This window comes from Acipenser ruthenus, chromosome 18 (genome assembly GCF_902713425.1).
Source record: "Acipenser ruthenus chromosome 18, fAciRut3.2 maternal haplotype, whole genome shotgun sequence".
In the NCBI taxonomy this organism is placed as follows: Eukaryota; Metazoa; Chordata; class Actinopteri; order Acipenseriformes; family Acipenseridae; genus Acipenser; species Acipenser ruthenus.
The window spans coordinates 30148329-30167923 of record NC_081206.1 but is presented as its reverse complement, the minus strand read 5'-3'; the positions used below and the strand labels follow the sequence as shown (position 1 = coordinate 30167923).

The 19595-nt window shown below is 38.5% G+C and overlaps 1 protein-coding gene across 3 annotated transcripts in view; it reads right to left on the bottom strand.

Annotated features, from left to right (window-relative positions):
• Positions 1-19595, bottom strand: part of LOC117416750 (nesprin-2-like) — a 147074-nt gene that overhangs the window by 37217 nt on the left and 90262 nt on the right. For all 3 annotated transcript variants that reach the window (XM_058991956.1, XM_058991957.1, XM_058991958.1), the window contains 28 exons: positions 19305-19418; positions 18939-19067; positions 18110-18223; positions 17744-17872; positions 16915-17028; positions 16549-16677; positions 15720-15833; positions 15354-15482; positions 14703-14816; positions 14337-14465; positions 13512-13625; positions 13146-13274; positions 12321-12434; positions 11955-12083; positions 10926-11108; positions 9054-9245; positions 8236-8346; positions 7117-7232; positions 5600-5780; positions 4017-4157; positions 3343-3498; positions 2920-3129; positions 2557-2658; positions 1996-2115; positions 1596-1796; positions 1121-1294; positions 562-693; positions 129-325 (listed from right to left, as the gene is read on the bottom strand). In XM_058991956.1, the coding sequence (XP_058847939.1) occupies positions 129-325; positions 562-693; positions 1121-1294; positions 1596-1796; positions 1996-2115; positions 2557-2658; positions 2920-3129; positions 3343-3498; positions 4017-4157; positions 5600-5780; positions 7117-7232; positions 8236-8346; positions 9054-9245; positions 10926-11108; positions 11955-12083; positions 12321-12434; positions 13146-13274; positions 13512-13625; positions 14337-14465; positions 14703-14816; positions 15354-15482; positions 15720-15833; positions 16549-16677; positions 16915-17028; positions 17744-17872; positions 18110-18223; positions 18939-19067; positions 19305-19418 (3917 nt within the window). The remainder of the gene's footprint in view (positions 1-128; positions 326-561; positions 694-1120; positions 1295-1595; positions 1797-1995; positions 2116-2556; positions 2659-2919; positions 3130-3342; positions 3499-4016; positions 4158-5599; positions 5781-7116; positions 7233-8235; positions 8347-9053; positions 9246-10925; positions 11109-11954; positions 12084-12320; positions 12435-13145; positions 13275-13511; positions 13626-14336; positions 14466-14702; positions 14817-15353; positions 15483-15719; positions 15834-16548; positions 16678-16914; positions 17029-17743; positions 17873-18109; positions 18224-18938; positions 19068-19304; positions 19419-19595) is intronic.

Here is a 19595-nt window from a genome sequence, read left to right as displayed (position 1 = left end):
GAGTAATTCTGATTCACCAGTGGTTTAATTACCCGTCCCAGAGCGATACTATTACAGTGCTCAATAAATCCATTATTTTTAATGAAACTGTTTACGGAAGTTTTAGGGTATCTATTTAAATAGCAGACCTTGTCCAGTATTTCGTTAGCGTCTCTAAGCAGTGACGGTCGTGGTCGACTCTATTCATTACAGTCAGCCACTTCTCCTCCAGCTGACGCAGACCGGACTCCAGTTCTGTGCAGCTCACTGTCGTCAACAGCTTCTTCCCATTTGTCAGTGTCTGGGAGAGTCTTGAGCAATTTTCATCCAGACTACCTTTAATTTGCTGCCAAATAAAGATCACTCTGTTTTTATTGAATGTTTCATTTGGTTCTGTACATCATCCAAAGAGTACTATGGCAACAACTTCTTCACTGGTTCATGGCTTGGGCAATTTAAATTATATTTAAGAATTAAATACAAAAAGCACAGTGCTAATACCTGCATTTAAGGACAGCATTTTGGTATTTGTCTACCTCTTCTCTGCAACCAAACAGTTCCCTGAATCAAAGGGTCCGGTACCTGATAGACTGCTAGTCGTTCTAGTAATCTCTCTTCGGATTCCTCCACCAGTCCTATGGTAGGTATCCTGGCTTCCAGTTCCTGCAGCTCTTTTAAAAGCACTGTAGAACTTTTGTCAAAGTGGGTCCAGGCCTAAGAAAACAAATATTCAATTACAAAAATTCCCTACTCAAATTCATCCTTATAAAAGTTTACTATAGTAAAAGCATAGCAGAGTGTAATAAAGCATAGTGAAAGCATGGTAAAGACCAGCAAAGTATAGTAAAGCATACAGTATTAATAAATGAGGCAAAACAGTGTAAACGATGGTAAATGCATAGTATAACCATGGGAAAAGCATGGGAAAACTGCAAAAATACTCTGGTAAACTTTTATAAGGGTACTCTCCAATCCAAATCAAAAAGTTAAATGGTGAAAAATGATATAACAATGTAAATCAATGTAATATGAGCTTCTTGTTTTTTCAAGAATACAGTACAGTTTTCTTTATGGACATTTCAAATACATAATGTATGTAATAGAAACAGTTCAGGAATAAATAGTTAAAATGCTGCTGTACTTGTAACATGCTCTGGATCCGTATTCCATGATGAAGAGCTTGCTGCTGGAGAGAACGTATTTCTTCCACCAGATCCAACCAAAACTTGTCATGCTTCCTTGCCAAAGCTACTGGTACTTTCTTAGAGAACCTCTCCACAGCAGCCAGGTGGTTTCCAAGGTTATGGAAGTAATTCTGTAAAATAGAAAAGATAAATACAGTTCTAACTTTCTTGGTTATAAGAAGCCAAAAGACTGCTTGGGGGTTCATTTAGGACAACGGTCACCAGAAAAGTAGTGATTTCTCCCTGAAGAGAACCACTAATATTGTACCTACCAAACACTTCAAATTGTGTGTGAGTTCAAAACTGTTTGATATGCCTTCCTGTGTATCTCAATGAGACTCTGTTATCTAATAAATCCACTGAAAATAATGCAAACTGAATCTAAGGCTCCTTGCATGCTGGTTTTAAAAAGACCTCATTTATTTTCCATACCTTATGTTTCTTCAGGTAGTTCTTCAGCACAGTACGGCTTGGCAGGACAAGGTGCTGGTTGCGGGCGAGTTTCTCGTGACCAGCGTCCACTAAGCTGGACAGGCCCTGTAACAGGCTCTCGTACTGAATCTCAGTGGTAAGGCTCTCTTTGAGTTCCTCTCGTGCGACTCTCAGGGTGCTCCACGTGTTGTCCAGTACATCCTGAGAGGGAAGAGAAAGGCCTAATGAAGAACCTGACCAAATCACTCACAGAGATGACTAATGGCACTGGGGAAACTCGAGTGACTGTCAGTATCACAACTCTGGGATTTCACCGCTGAATTAAGCAAACCTGTGCTGTTCATGAGGATGTGTTCCTGACTGTAACTTCAATTAACACCAGGCCCTCCTACATCCTTACCTCCAGCTTATAGACCCCCTGAATGACAGCAGCCTGGATGTGAAGGCGCTCTCCCTGCTCCTTCAGTGCTGAGACCTGGCACTCCTCAGGAGCCAGGGTAGACTCCAGCTGTTCAGCCACCTGAGGCATTGCGATAATTTAACAAGGGAATGACAGCAAACATGTACACTACAGTACAGTTCTACACAAATTGATATTTTCTACTGCACAGCAGCATACCAAAGCAGGCCAGTGTCAAGGCGTTGCATACATGACATTTGGAGTTATTGGAAAATAAAAGAACAGTCCCTATTCATGCAACTATTTCAAAGGAAAAGTTACCACAGTGGATCACGTAGTAGTCTTAGTTATAACAGATTATACTGGTTTAGAGGGGCAAGCCAAAATAAATAATCTATGAGGGTTAATATCAGTATGGCTTGACTGAGTTTTTATAGCATCGCTAGACTGGATGTATACCACACACTGTACTGTAGGTTACTTAACACATAGGCTTGGTTCATTGTTATTTGCTAGTGTCAGTATATAAAGTTAAAGGAGAATGGGGGTAACTGTAGTTACCTGCAGTTGCACAGCAATGCTTTGGCCACTTGCTTCATTTAACGCTTGTAATAAAACAGACCTTTTCTCAAACAAGGAAGCATGCATCTGTCTTATCTCAGCCTGTGGAGTTAAACACATGGAAAAGGTTATTATGACTACTTAGCATCACAGCAGCATGCAGCATTACCAAAGTGCAACATGCAAACTAATATTTAGGCAGGCTGATTCTTCCCTTAAACGTTGCTGTCCAGCTTAAATGTGGTTTGCTCAAGATCAAATAAACATTTCTGTCTGTATGTATAATATATCACGATCCCCATGGAAATGATCGGTTATCTGATACTGTATATCTGTGAATCCGGTAAACATTACATTTCTGACCTGATAATCAGTGATGTGATCCAGTCTGGCCTGCAGCAGTGTGCTTCTGGAGGAGACAGCAGACTGAAGCAGGCAGAGGCAGGACTGTAAACTGTTGAGGCAGTCAGACAGCACAGCCTCCTCTCCACCAATGAAGCTGACACACTGGATCAAAGGCTCCTTTGAGCCGCTTAGTTCAGTGTGCAGCTCAGCTAGTTCCGTTGGGAGGTTCTGAAAAAGAATTAAAAAAAAAGAAGACAATATTTTATTTTTAACATTATTTGAACATACACATTCAAATGTATAGATAGAAACAAACGCATCTATATTCTTAACGACTAGAAGAAATAGGGGTCCTAACTGTGAGAGTAACAAGCCCTTTTTTTTAATGAAAAGGGTTGATGGCACAACAGTCCTGAGCTGTCGCCAGGTTACTGAACTTACCTCCAGTTGTGAGAGCTGCAGTTTAGCATCTTCCCTTGACATCTCGTAACAGCCGGATATCACGTCTTCAATGCAGCTGAAGCTTAGGTTAGTGCCATTCAAAACATTGTGAAGATTTTGATCCAGTTCAGAACACGATTCTTTTGAAGGACAGGCCTAAATAAATAAATACATAAATAAATGTGTTGTTTGTACTTTGCAATTGTCTTTTTACTGTTTTCCAGGCCCCCCTGTAAACAAGGCCTCTGTCTCAGTGGTTACATTTACTGGTTAAATAAATAAATAATAAAGAAAGGAAGAAAGAAATAAACTATGATATACTGCTCGAGGTCAAATGGTGTCATATATGTTTTTAGACAGGGTCTCCAGTATCAACTGATGAGACTCCATGAGGCTAATTTCTTTCCCATTAGTTCACTAGAAAAACTATTTACACACAAATTTGCCACAGCAGTGAAAAAAAACCTCCATAAAGTACATAACCTGCCTGACTTTCCTTGACCATGGACAGAGATTTATTAAGCAGCAAACTGCTTGCAAAGTTAGAAGTACATTTGTTTTACAGTCTAGTTGATATACTATAAAACAGTCTACTGCATTATTCCTTAAATGAGCCCCACTATTATGTTCTATACATTTTGATTACACTATGCTTTATGTCCCTCTTTCTTTACCTGTGACAGGATGACAGAGGCTTCCTGGCTGAGTTCTCTCAGCTGAGTTATATATGTTTTTAACTCCAGCACATTAGGTGATCTGATGCTGTAAGTTGCCAATTTGTCAGCAATGGGACAACTACTTCTTGTTATTGATACCTAAAAGCAAGTGCAAAATGCATGTCAGTGCCATCATCCCCAGCCACGGCAGCTAATACAAAATTAGAGCTAAAAATAACATGAAAAGGTAGTGTAAGTTTTACATTAATAAACACAAAAAACATACAGGCTCCATATACACACAGATTATGGTCTAAAAATAGGTATTTTAAGATATTTCACGATTAAACAATATTTATTACAAGCAGAAAAATATAGTCACATTCAAAATACAAAATACAAATACAGCCTTATTATGATACACTCAGTAACTACTGGTTCTCAAGTGTGACATACGTATGTCTCCTTCTACAAGCAGAAAATGCATCATATGTTTAAAACTGAATTTGTATCTTCACTTGACAGTTCTCTCAGTTCCTCTTGACAATACCGGTATTTTTTTTTTTTAAACTCCTATCTTCAAACCTACAGCTATGGCCAAAAGTTTTTAATCACCTAGCATTTTGAGATTGAGACATTATTTAAAATAATAATAACTATATATTTTATATATATATATATATATATATATATATATATATATATATATATATATATATATTGTAGCACAGTGGGGGATGGGATTGGAATCATCCCTGCAGTAAAATGTGTGGTTTCGTTTTAAGGCACATTTGTTCAATTGGTTTTGTTAATTATTTTATTGTTTTTGTTAATTGCTTTATTAGTAATTATCCCCTGTACCTGGTAGCTATTGTTAAATTAGTACCAGGTGCAGGGTATTTAAGAGAAACAGTTAGTTTGCTCAGGACTGCTAAGAAGGAGGAGGCAGAAAGTGGTACTCTGCGTCCTGGCAGTCGGGAGAAAACAAAAGGAAAAAGGTGTTGTAGTAAACCTGTGTGTGTTTTTGTTTACTGTTTTAGTGGGGAAACAGCCTAGCTGTCCCACTTGTAGTCAGGGTGTTCCTGTGTGTTAGTTAGTGCTCGTACAGACCCAGGTGTTTATTTTGTATTTTGTTTTGATTTCGTTCTGCAAAAGCGTTCTGCAAAAGCACGTTCAAACCCTCCATCTCTGTGTCTGGTCAGTAGTTTAAAGGGGCAAAACGAACCCGAGCCGCAAGGCTTGTTTACAATATATATATATATATATATATATATATATAATGTATGAACATATATATATGAACATAAGTTAGAGCTTTTATTTAACATCATGTAATCAAAGAAGCCAAATGATCTCACCGGAAGTCCACCGGAAGCCATAATAGTAGTAAATTATTTCATGTTAGATTTAGAAATGTCACAATTTTCAATGTGGTCATTTTCACGTTAAGTATATGGAAAATTACAAATTCAGCATGTTAATGTAACATTAATCAGCAGGTTTCATTTGACTTTATGAAGCAAAATTAGTTAATTCTATAAAGTGATGCAAAACATTTGGCCATAGCTGTATGTGTTTCTCCTTGTAAAACATGGACTGACCTGAGAAAACAAGTCTTGATGAGCAGTTTCTTCCAATGTCTTCAGTTTGGAGGATAACCTATTCTGAAGGCGCTGCCACTTTGTGCTGGCTTGGTCCTCAGACTCATGGGCTGATGCTTCAATTCCTGTTAACGGTTTCATGAATATCCCCTCGGGAGACTTTGAAACTTCATCGGAGGTCCTAGTGAGGAATAAGGAAAATCAAATATTTCTAAATAAATTGGTATTGTAGAAAATACTGACTGGAAATCGGACAGGAATCTCTTCCTAGTAGACAAATTTCACTGCCTGTTATCAATAGGAGATAATTAACTTTTTACAGGAGTCTGCAGGTACAATGGAACTCATTTGACCTGTGAGCTCGCAACTCTTTGAAAAACAAACCCCATAGGGCAAAGCATGGCAGAGTGTTCGGTCAATTTAATGCAGAAACCTACTTGCTACCATGGAAATTCAATCTGTTTTTTCAGATCGCATGGGTCACTACACCTTCATCAATATGTTAAATATGCACTTTGGATTGCTTGTTTAGTTTTAAAACCGATCTGGTTATTGGGTGCATGAACGCTATGCTTAGGTTTTGTTCCAGAATCTCTAAATTTACTTTCTCTGCTCTTGTACCTGTACTGGCAATTAGATACACAACCACACACCACTGTAGCTTGACAGCTTTTAATATCTCACAGATCAAGCTCAGCCTATGAATGTTTGATGGCCGAACATGTCATTTACCCTAGTACATTTGCATGGTCATTTTGCAGTTTACCTTGCTCTTCTCACAATGTTTTTTCCATGCATGTCTGATTTTTCATTCTGGTCTGTGCTTTACCGTGCTTTCACTCTGCTTTACTACACTTTGCTATGCTTTTCCCATGTTATATCAAAGTAAGCTTTAAAAGGGTTCTGATGACTTATTTTGTTGCTATATGAATATCTGACAGGGAAGGGATGAGCAACATGGGCAACTCTATCACTCCGGTCAGCACTTTCAATGTCTCCAATCTTTAGGATTACTGTCGGAACCCATTTAGGTGACTGGGTTTGTCCTCTATCTAGATTGTTGCTCGGAGTGAATGCCACACCTGTCTTGCCAGGAAAAAAAATATTTTGATGCATTTTCTAAAGGTAAAAAAAAAAAACAACTACAGGCTAGATTTTAAAAGCTCTTTGCTCCACAGTCATTTGCACAATTATTTCTGAAAGGAAATAACGCACCCAAATAAGTTACCAAACCAGACATTTAATTTAGCGGCTCCTAAGTGGTCTTGAGTGGTTCCATATTTTGTTTTAAAAATTGTAATTGGTGTTTTTTTCCCCTTTCAGAAAATAAGTCTGCTAATAAGACACTGAGTACATAGCTTGAGTCCCTGGTCCTTAGCTGCAGATTGGGGCAGTTTTTTATATTGTTCTGAGTGGTTTCTATTAGTGGCATTGCTTTAAAATGGGTCCAGGTCTTTTTTTTATTATATTTGTTTGTGCTATAAAGATAAATAAAATAAAATCCAATTGCATGATACCTTAAACTAGCCTGTTGCTGTGCGTCAGCGTCCTCCTTCTGCAGCAGCATCCTCTCTCCGTGCAGGGCTAAGTACTTTGTTAGGTCTTTCTGTTCACTCAGCTCCATTTCCAGCTCCTATGAAGCACATTACCATGTAGGAGGCATTATCAACTCACAAAGTACTCAAATTGCCTAATGGACTAGATGGCATTATTTAACCACAACCCCAACTGTTTATGCCAGCATCAATCAACAACGAGACAGTAAATTAGGGTTTAAGAAGTATGTTCAGACAGTCGTTATCCAGCCCCTGCTCATCTTTGCAAAACAGGCATATATAATGTAATTCATTATGAGATAAAATGTTCTTTGCATTAAGCTGAGAGCATTCACCCGAGTAGACCTTATAAGGGCGACGCTTATAAAATAAAGTGGGTTGGTCTGTATATTCTGGTAACAGCTTCAGCACTTTGTTGTCCTAAAGCATTAGTTAGCCAGTAAATGCATAGCAATGCACTTCCAAGAATGCAAACTGGTTATGAAAGGAGATTATATACCTGCCATCATATAATAATTTTGTATACTATATACACATTTCACTTAATAATGTGTACTGTATATAGGTCATCATGTATATATGTATATATATATATATATATATAGATCTTTCTCCATGTGTTGCATGTTTATTATGTTTGTTTCTGGGGAATGCTCTATCCTGGTTCTGATAAGACTGTTACTAAAAAACACAGAAAATACATACATTTGTTTTTAAACCATGGTAGTGATGTATAATTGTCAAAAAGAAAATAGATATCCACTTATACATACTGAATTGTTAGGTCCAGTATCAATAGATATTATATTATATAGTGTATCCCGGAACTAGAATAGTATACCCAGATTCATTACTCTATACTTTTTTTTTTAAATATATATTGCAATAGCAAATGGGACTTTATACACTTCCTACTTTAATGTTCCCTAAATGGAACCAGGTGCACACCTCAGAAGTTCCTAGCAACCATTTGTTTGTGGAAACCTGGAGTTTAGTTATTTAGCCATTTTCTTAGATGGGAGTTATCAATGAGGGGCAGGCTAGTTCTACCTGGACATAAAAAAGCAGAGACTGTTGTACCTTTTGCTGTTGCAGGCTGTCCTGACGGTTCAGTTTGGTCTTCGCTGAGGCCAGCATCTCTTGCACACTTGCACTGCGCTGTAGGGGGGTCTCACTGGGATGCTTGCCATCCTGTGTACAAGACAAGAAGCACCAGCAACCTCTCTTCAGATAACAGATCTGCTCAGGCCTGTTGAAGTACTACTTACATATTGAGTGGTATGGTTAAATCACAGCACACCATATTACTAAATGAAAGCTCTTTGTTGAAAGAGTTTACATTTTACATTTTCTGAAGCACAAGCCTCGAAAGATAATGACATTGTAAGGGCAAGGTTAAGAAGATATGTTGTCTTGTCTTTGACAACATGAACTCCATATGGTTAACTGCAACCACCAATGTGATCCTGAAGTGTCTGCTATATAACTTCCAAATTTTTAAAACTATGCTTTACATTAAGAAGTGGGTATCAGTGACAGGAAGCAACATTAACTTCCCATCTACATCTAGAGGCGTTGTATTTAAAATATCTGCATATCACAAATTTATGTATAAAAAACAACCAAAGCACCAAAAAAAAAATTACTTTCTGTACATATGTAAGCCTGTCTCAACTAGAATCTAATAAACAGTACTGAGATATAAGCTTTGCTTCACACTCCTTTAAGTAGAGGGGACTGCACCATTAACATCAGAAGTGGGGGGTATTTTTTCCCTGTTGTGCTTGAACTTCACACACGTTTCTCATAGTATATGCTTTTAAATCGACCTTTTCATGCACTAGCAGCTATTGCAAGGAAGCCAATGAGAGGGGTAACGATAGCAGTAAGTGCTGTACCTGCTCCTCGTTGTGGCGTTCCTGCAGCAGCATCTGAAACTTCACCAGGCTGGACTTGAGGCCCTCGAGCTTGGAGGAGAGAGCCTCTGCCTCCTGGTGTGTGCTGGCCGTGCCCTCCTGACACCAGGCCTCTTCCTGCTGGGCCAGGTCTGACAGGAAGGCTACCTTCTGCTCGATCTCCAGGAACATGCTCTGATCAATTAACAAAAAACAAAAAAAGGTGGTGCAATATGCCTTTGACATTTTTTTTATTATTGTTTTTTTTCACATTTAATATTCAAAATATTTTAAGTGCAAGGAGTTATGGTGGAAATATTTTGCCTCCTCCACTCTTAGGGGTGGTAGGGTACGTAGGTGTGATGTGCTTTTCTGAGGTTTATCATCAATATAAATATGAGCTTAATTCCTTTGTAATCCACCACTGGCCTTGACAGTTGCTAAACTCATGCAAGTTTAATTGCTCTCACTTTCAGATTTTGCTCCCCTATCACTCAAGTAATTTGAGCTCTTTGCAGTACAATAACTTATTAAAAACACAGCAGGTTAAGCTGCAAATTGATGGGGCCATTTTGCAATGAAAGCTAAAAGCTGTTGCAACAGATAATTATCTAGTGCTTTTAAAATTGTGCCTATAAAGATGATAAGAGTTACAAAGAGCAGCGTATTTTACAATAACAAAGACTACTCAGAAACTGCACTGGATTAGTAAAGGCAGTTGTATGATCTCCTTTTAAGTGTAACATTTGAACAAGCAGTGCTTGAAACTGGATAATTCTAAGCAGCATTATTGAGAATGTCCATATTCATAAGCAGTTTGCATTCAAGGATGTGCATTTCCTGGCATAATAATGCTTTATGAAAGCAAGCCAAATTGTTTTATTAGTGTGAACAGCTGACACAAATCACACCCAAAAACCACCAGTAGGAAAAAAAAAATGTTGTACAGCATGCTTTCAGTTTTGCTGAAGGAAATACATTTTGAGTGTTGCTGCTGTGGTTTCACGCATCGCAAAAAACTAAATTTACAAACCACCTGTTAATTTGTAACCCAGTATGACACTGACCCCAGCTAAAGTCTAACTGTTTTTTTAATGGCCACTTAAAATGTGCTCGACTCTATTAGGACTCTGCTACATGGATTATGGTTCATACACTTTGGTACGGTTGAATATAAAAGCAAAGTGTTGCACATTCTTTTGCAGCGTAGGACCAGTCAAACTAGAAATCAGCATAAACAACTCCAGCTGTTCCATAGTTCCCTCTAGAGTCAAAGGATTTCACATACAACCAACCCGTACTCATTTAAAGATTAGTCAAAGCTACAGTACCTTGATGTTTAGCAACAACCATGTAAATAATGCAAAGTCTTTGGGAGGTGCTCTTGAGCTGCACCCACTTCTGTAAACAGGATTATCTGCCTATGCCACCCGGATTGAGAAGTTGTTTGTATAACCCTTTACTTTTTAATGTACCATACTATGGTATTTGCATTGTTCCCAGGACTCAAATCCCATTCTTTTCTACTACTTACTCTGACTACAAAAAACTATTTAATAAAAGAGGCTTAGGATGTCCTTGTTGTCACTGGGCTTCACATTATACTTTAACTATCTTTTATCAAGCTTGGTAGTGCTTTTACAGTCTTTTCCTGTATGAAAGGCACGACTCCCAATGCTTTTGCCATAGCACACAATAGTAAATATTTATAAGCATGTCGAAGCTCAGCCAATGTAATCAGACACTGACAGCAATCCTTGTATCGAAGAGGTGTACATTTTTTGCCATTGGAAAAAGAACAAATACACTAGCAGCTGTAAGGGAAGGCTTTTCCAACTTTTCCAGAACAGAGAATGCGTACTTTGACCTCCTTACCTGACACATGAGAAGCTGCTGCGCCACACTCTGCTGCATTTCCATGTCCTGCCGGTCAGCCCTGAAGGTCGCTGTGGCTTTCTCCAGCCAAAACTCGAGCTGGGCTGCCCGCTCCCGGCAGACATGGAGTATGCTGTGAGGCTCAGGTCTGCCTGGCAACTGCTGCAGCTCACCTGGTCCTGCCTGCGAGTCAAGGAATAAAGGAAGTAAACAATTGGTCTGCCAGCAAGGGGTGTGTCACTGAGCACTAAATACTTGCAGAGCAACCTTACTCTGCTCGTGCTGTTCACAATCGCTTCATTTCCTGACTTAAAATAACAAGCTCCTAAGTCTGCTGGAAACAAACTAGTAATTTACATGAAGCCATGGTCATGTGGTTACATACTCTTGTTTCTATGGAGGAGATTTGATTGCTCTCAAGGGAAGGACATGATAGTGTCAACAAATCAGACAGTGGGGGTAGCCTGTATTCCCTCCTGCATCATATACTACCTAATGTTTGCATTCCTCCTCACTACTGCATGGAACTGAATAGAACAGCACAAAATCAAATCAAGGAAATGATCTGCCACTGTCTGGGACAAGATAATTATCTTTTATAATGTATCTTTTTATATCATTTTTTTTTTAACTTAACCATTTAATTAATGTAATATTGAAATAGCTGAAAAAGAGAGTTTTGGACACATACATAAATATGGGGAAAATATGTGGAAGAAATGGCATCCTCATCGCTATCATTCATTTGTGTATTCCACATGTCCCCATATAAAGACTATTTAATCCAGTCCAGGTTTTTACTCCAAGCAGGTTCTAATGTAGTTAATTGAAGCTGCTAAGAGGCAATTAACTAATTTAGGACCTGCTTGGAATAAAGACCAGGACTACAATGGATCTCGAGGGCCAGAGTTGAGTACCACTGCTTTATACCATAACTGTACAAACAGTCAGACCTGGTTTATCCAAACACACTCCCCACTGTTTGAAAGTAATTAGTGCACAAAGCAAAGCCTAAAATACAGTACTTACAAAACTGACAACACCGCATGCCATTTCTTGAGGAATAGCTTGTGTCTCACACATGTCATTATTGTCTGGTCTCATTTCCACTGTGTCCACAGCAGTTGAATCTTCAACAGTAAAAGTTTCCTCATGTTCCTAAATAATAAAACTCAGAGGTAGTTTGTACACAAAGACTGCACATGACATTTCATTATGACCTTCCCCTGATAAAGATAGGCTCTCCTCAGCCATAGCACCTGTAACAGGCCCACTTTTAAAAACAACTCTTTTCTCTAAAGATCCTCCATTTTTGAGTTAACTCATCGTCACTGTGGAAGCATCCCTGTACTCTATTTTTCAATCTTTTTTAAAGATGTCATTGAGTATACAGACCTCTTCATGAGGGACAGGCTGCATGCTGCTGGTTTCATTGTCTTCTGCTTCCAGTTGAACTGAAGATGTATTCTCAGTATTCAGATCTTCTGGAGTATGATGTTCTTCAGGTTCCTATCAAACACATGTATTATTGTGAAGATTATTAGAATAACAATCTGAGGAACACCAACATATCTTTCATCCTGACTTTAAAGCAATCTAAAACCAATAGCATTTAACCTGGAACATGTTTGATGAATTGCATTGACTTAGTACAGTGCATTGGTGCTAATAATAGTGCCTGCATTGTTAAAAACCTTGTTTATTTAAAATATCAAAATAAAAAAAAAATACCACAAATACTGTTTATCAGGGGAGTCCAATCCCAGTCCTGGAGGGGTAAACCCTCCAGGTTTAACAGGTAGAATGAGACAGTTATCTACTTTAGATTCTGGATGGAGATTTATTTGGTTCAATTAAATGACTTAAAACAGGGTCAGAACAAAGACCAGGACTGGAAAAGCCAACTTTGGTCACCCCTGCTGCATACAGTATACTTTATACCAGTGGTACTCAACTCTGGCCCTCGAGATCTGATCCAGTCCAGGTTTTTACTACAAGCAGGTTCTAATGTAGTTAATTGAAGCTGCTAAGAGGCAATTAACTAATTTAGGACCTGCTTGGAATAAAGACCAGGACTACAATGGATCTCGAGGGCCAGAGTTGAGTACCACTGCTTTATACCATAACTGTACAAACAGTCAGACCTGGTTTATCCAAACACACTCCCCACTGTTTGAAAGTAATTAGTGCACAAAGCAAAGCCTAAAATACAGTACTTACAAAACTGACAACACCGCATGCCATTTCTTGAGGAATAGCTTGTGTCTCACACATGTCATTATTGTCTGGTCTCATTTCCACTGTGTCCACAGCAGTTGCATCTTCAGCAGTAAAAGTTTCCTCATGTTCCTAAATAATAAAACTCAGAGGTAGTTTGTACACAAATACTGCACATGACATTTCATTATGACCTTCCCCTGATAAAGACAGGCTCTCCTCAGCCATAGCACCTGTAACAGGCTCACTTTTAAAAACAACTCTTTTCTCTAAAGATCCTCCATTTTTGAGTTAACTCATCGTCACTGTGGAAGCATCCCTGTACTCTATTTTTCAATCTTTTTTAAAGATGTCATTGAGTATACAGACCTCTTCATGAGGGACAGGCTGCATGCTGCTGGTTTCATTGTCTTCTGCTTCCAGTTGAACTGAAGATGTATTCTCAGTATTCAGATCTTCTGGAGTATGATGTTCTTCAGGTTCCTATCAAACACATGTATTATTGTGAAGATTATTAGAATAACAATCTGAGGAACACCAACATATCTTTCATCCTGACTTTAAAGCAATCTAAAACCAATAGCATTTAACCTGGAACATGTTTGATGAATTGCATTGACTTAGTACAGTGCATTGGTGCTAATAATAGTGCCTGCATTGTTAAAAACCTTGTTTATTTAAAATATCAAAATAAAAAAAAAATACCACAAATACTGTTTATCAGGGGAGTCCAATCCCAGTCCTGGAGGGGTAAACCCTCCAGGTTTAACAGGTAGAATGAGACAGTTATCTACTTTAGATTCTGGATGGAGATTTATTTGGTTCAATTAAATGACTTAAAACAGGGTCAGAACAAAGACCAGGACTGGAAAAGCCAACTTTGGTCACCCCTGCTGCATACAGTATACTTTATACCAGTGGTACTCAACTCTGGCCCTCGAGATCTGATCCAGTCCAGGTTTTTACTACAAGCAGGTTCTAATGTAGTTAATTGAAGCTGCTAAGAGGCAATTAACTAATTTAGGACCTGCTTGGAATAAAGACCAGGACTACAATGGATCTCGAGGGCCAGAGTTGAATACCACTGCTTTATACCATAACTGTACAAACAGTCAGACCTGGTTTATCCAAACACACTCCCCACTGTTTGAAAGTAATTAGTGCACAAAGCAAAGCCTAAAATACAGTACTTACAAAACTGACAACACCGCATGTCGTTTCTTGAGGAATAGCTTGGGTCTCACACATTTCATTATTGTCTGGTCTCATTTCCACTGTGTCCACAGCAGTTGCATCTTCAGCAGTAAAAGTTTCCTCATGTTCCTAAATAATAAAACTCAGAGGTAGTTTGTACACAAATACTGCACATGACATTTCATTATGACCTTCCCCTGATAAAGACAGGCTCTCCTCAGCCATAGCACCTGTAACAGGCTCACTTTTAAAAAACTCTTTTCTCTGAAGATCCTCCCTTTTTGAGTCTTAACTCATCGTCACTGTGGAAGCATCCCTGTACTCTATTTTTCAATCTTTTTTAAAGATGTCATTGAGTATACAGACCTCTTCATGAGGGACAGGCTGCATGCTGCTGTTTTCATTGTCTTCTGCTTCCAGTTGAACTAAAGATATATTCTCAGTATTTACATTTTCTGGAGTATGATGTTCTTCAGGTTCCTATCAAACACATGTATTATTGTGAAGATTATTAGAATAACAATCTGAGGAACACCAACATATCTTTCATCCTGACTTTAAAGCAATCTAAAACCAATAGCATTTAACCTGGAACATGTTTGATGAATTGCATTGACTTAGTACAGTGCATTGGTGCTGATAATAGTACCTGCATTGTTAAAAACCTTGTTCATTTAAAATAACATCAAAAGTAAAAAACAAATACCACAAATACTGTATATCAGGGGAGTCCAATCCCGGTCCTGGAGGGGTAAACCACTCCAGGTTTAACAGGTAGAATGAGACAGTTATCTACTAAACTGTCTGGATTGAGATTTAATTGGTTCAATTAAATAATTTAAAAACAGGGTTGGAAGAAAGACCAGGACTGGAAGGGCCCACCTTGGCCACTCCTGCTGCATACAGTATACTTTTTACCATATGTGTACAGACAGTCAGACCAGGTTTATACAAACACACTCCCCACTGTTTGAAAGTAATTAGTGCACAAAGCAAAGCCTAAAATACAGTACTTACAAAACTGACAACACCGCATGTCGTTCCTTGAGGAATAGCTTGGGTCTCACACATTTCATTATTGTCTGGTCTCATTTGCACTGTGTCCACAGCAGTTGCATCTTCAGCAGTAAAAGTTTCCTCATGTTCCTAAATAATAAAACTCAGAGGTAGTTTGTACACAAATACTGCACATGACATTTCATTATGACCTTCCCCTGATAAAGATAGGCTCTCCTCAGCCATAGCACCTGTCACAGGCTCACTTTCAAAAAACTCTTTTCTCTAAAGATCCTCGCTTTTTGAGTCTTAACTCATCGTCACTGTGGAAGCATCCCTGTACTCTATTTTTCAATCTTTTTTAAAGATGTCATTGAGTATACAGACCTCTTCATGAGGGACAGGCTGCATGCTGCTGGTTTCATTGTCTTCTATTTCCAGTTGAACTGAAGATGTATTCTCAGTATTTACATTTTCTGGAGTATGATGTTCTTCAGGTTCCTATCAAACACATGTATTATTGTGAAGATTATTAGAATAACACTCAGAGGAACACCAACATATCTTTCATCCTGACTTTAAAGCAATCTAAAACCAATAGCATTTAACCTGGAACATGTTTGATGAATTGCATTGACTTAGTACAGTGCATTGGTGCTAATAATAGTGCCTGCATTGTTAAAAACCTTGTTCATTTAAAATAACATCAAAAGTAAAAAACAAATACCACAAATACTGTATATCAGGGGAGTCCAATCCCGGTCCTGGAGGGGTAAACCCTCCAGGTTTAACAGGTAGAATGAGACAGTTATCTACTTTAGATTCTGGATGGAGATTTAATTGGTTCAATTAAATGACTTAAAACAGGGTCAGAACAAAGACCAGGACTGGAAAAGCCAACTTTGGACACCCCTGCTGCATACAGTATACTTTATACCAGTGGTACTCAACTCTGGCCCTCGAGATCTAATCCAGTCCAGGTTTTTACTACAAGCAGGTTCTAATGTAGTTAATTGAAGCTGCTAAGAGGCAATTAACTAATTTAGGACCTGCTTGGAATAAAGACTAGGACTACAATGGATCTCGAGGGCCAGAGTTGAGTACCACTGCTTTATACCATAACTGTACAAACAGTCAGACCTGGTTTATCCAAACACACTCCCCACTGTTTGAAAGTAATTAGTGCACAAAGCAAAGCCTAAAATACAGTACTTACAAAACTGACAACACCGCATGTCGTTCCTTGAGGAATAGCTTGGGTCTCACACATTTCATTATTGTCTGGTCTCATTTCCACTGTGTCCACAGCAGTTGCATCTTCAGCAGTAAAAGTTTCCTCATGTTCCTAAATAATAAAACTCAGAGGTAGTTTGTACACAAATACTGCACATGACATTTCATTATGACCTTCCCCTGATAAAGACAGGCTCTCCTCAGCCATAGCACCTGTAACAGGCTCACTTTCAAAAAACTCTTTTCTCTAAAGATCCTCCCTTTTTGAGTCTTAACTCATCGTCACTGTGGAAGCATCCCTGTACTCTATTTTTCAGTCTTTTTTAAAGATGTCATTGAGTATACAGACCTCTTCATGAGGGACAGGCTGCATGCTGCTGGTTTCATTGTCTTCTGCTTCCAGTTGAACTAAAGATGTATTCTCAGTATTTACATTTTCTGGAGTATGATGTTCTTCAGGTTCCTATCAAACACATGTATTATTGTGGCGATTATTAGAATAACACTCAGAGGAACATCAACATATCTTTCATCCTGACTTTAAAGCAATCTAAAACCAATAGCATTTAACCTGGAACATGTTTGATGAATTGCATTGACTCAGTACAGTGCATTGGTGCTAATAATAGTGCCTGCATTGTTAAAAACCTTGTTCATTTAAAATAACATCAACATTTTTTTAAAAATACCACAAATACTGTATATCAGGGGAGTCCAATCCCATTCCTGGAGGGGTAAACCCTCCAGGTTTAACAGGTAGAATGAGACAGTTATCTACTTTAGATTCTGGATGGAGATTTAATTGGTTCAATTAAATGACTTAAAACAGGGTCAGAACAAAGACCAGGACTGGAAAAGCCAACCTTGGTCACCCCTGCTGCATACAGTATACTTTATACCAGTGGTACTCAACTCTGGCCCTCGAGATCTAATCCAGTCCAGGTCTTTACTCCAAGCAGGTTCTAATATAGTTAATTGAAGCTGCTAAGAGGCAATTAACTAATTTAGGACCTGCTTGGAATAAAGACCAGGACTACAATGGATCTCAAGGGCCAGAGTTGAATACCACTGCTTTATATCATAACTGTACAAACAGTCAGATCTGGTTTATCCAAACACACTCCCCACTGTTTGAAAGTAATTAGTGCACAAAGCAAAGCCTAAAATACAGTACTTACAAAACTGACAACACTGCATGCCGTTTCTTGAGGAATAGCTTGGGTCTCACACATTTCATTATTGTCTGGTCTCATTTGCACTGTGTCCACAGCAGTTGCATCTTCAGCAGTAAAAGTTTCCTCATGTTCCTAAATAATAAAACTCAGAGGTAGTTTGTACACAAATACTGCACATGACATTTCATTATGACCTTCCCCTGATAAAGACAGGCTCTCCTCAGCCATAGCACCTGTAACAGGCCCACTTTTAAAAACAACTCTTTTCTCTAAAGATCCTCCATTTTTGAGTTAACTCATCGTCACTGTGGAAGCATCCCTGTACTCTATTTTTCAATCTTTTTTAAAGATGTCATTGAGTATACAGACCTCTTCATGAGGGACAGGCTGCATGCTGCTGGTTTCATTGTCTTCTATTTCCAGTTGAACTGAAGATGTATTCTCAGTATTTACATTTTCTGGAGTATGATGTTCTTCAGGTTCCTATCAAACACATGTATTATTGTGGAGATTATTAGAATAACACTCAGAGGAACATCAACATATCTTTCATCCTGACTTTAAAGCAATCTAAAACCAATAGCATTTAACCTGGAACATGTTTGATGAATTGCATTGACTTAGTACAGTGCATTGGTGCTAATAATAGTGCCTGCATTGTTAAAAACCTTGTTCATTTAAAATAACATCAATTTTTTTTTAAAAATACCACAAATACTGTATATCAGGGAAGTCCAATCCCATTCCTGGAGGGGTAAACCCTCCAGGTTTAACAGGTAGAATGAGACAGTTATCTACTTTAGATTCTGGATGGAGATTTAATTGGTTCAATTAAATGACTTAAAACAGGGTCAGAACAAAGACCAGGACTGGAAAAGCCAACTTTGGTCACCCCTGCTGCATACAGTGTACTTTATACCAGTGGTACTCAACTCTGGCCCTCGAGATCTGATCCAGTCCAGGTTTTTACTACAAGCAGGTTCTAATGTAGTTAATTGAAGCTGCTAAGAGGCAATTAACTAATTTAGGACCTGCTTGGAATAAAGACCAGGACTACAATGGATCTCAAGGGCCAGAGTTGAATACCACTGCTTTATACCATAACTGTACAAACAGTCAGATCTGGTTTATCCAAACACACTCCCCACTGTTTGAAAGTAATTAGTGCACAAAGCAAAGCCTAAAATACAGTACTTACAAAACTGACAACACTGCATGCCATTTCTTGAGGAATAGCTTGGGTCTCACACATTTCATTATTGTCTGGTCTCATTTGCACTGTGTCCACAGCAGTTGCATCTTCAGCAGTAAAAGTTTCCTCATGTTCCTAAATAATAAAACTCAGAGGTAGTTTGTACACAAATACTGCACATGACATTTCATTATGACCTTCCCCTGATAAAGATAGGCTCTCCTCAGCCATAGCACCTGTAACAGGCCCACTTTTAAAAACAACTCTTTTCTCTAAAGATCCTCCATTTTTGAGTTAACTCATCGTCACTGTGGAAGCATCCCTGTACTCTATTTTTCAATCTTTTTTAAAGATGTCATTGAGTATACAGACCTCTTCATGAGGGACAGGCTGCATGCTGCTGGTTTCATTGTCTTCTATTTCCAGTTGAACTGAAGATGTATTCTCAGTATTTAGATCTTCTGGAGTATGATGTTCTTTAGGTTCCTATCAAACACATGTATTATTGTGGCGATTATTAGAATAACACTCAGAGGAACATCAACATATCTTTCATCCTGACTTTAAAGCAATCTAAAACCAATAGCATTTAACCTGGAACATGTTTGATGAATTGCATTGACTTAGTACAGTGCATTGGTGCTAATAATAGTGCCTGCATTG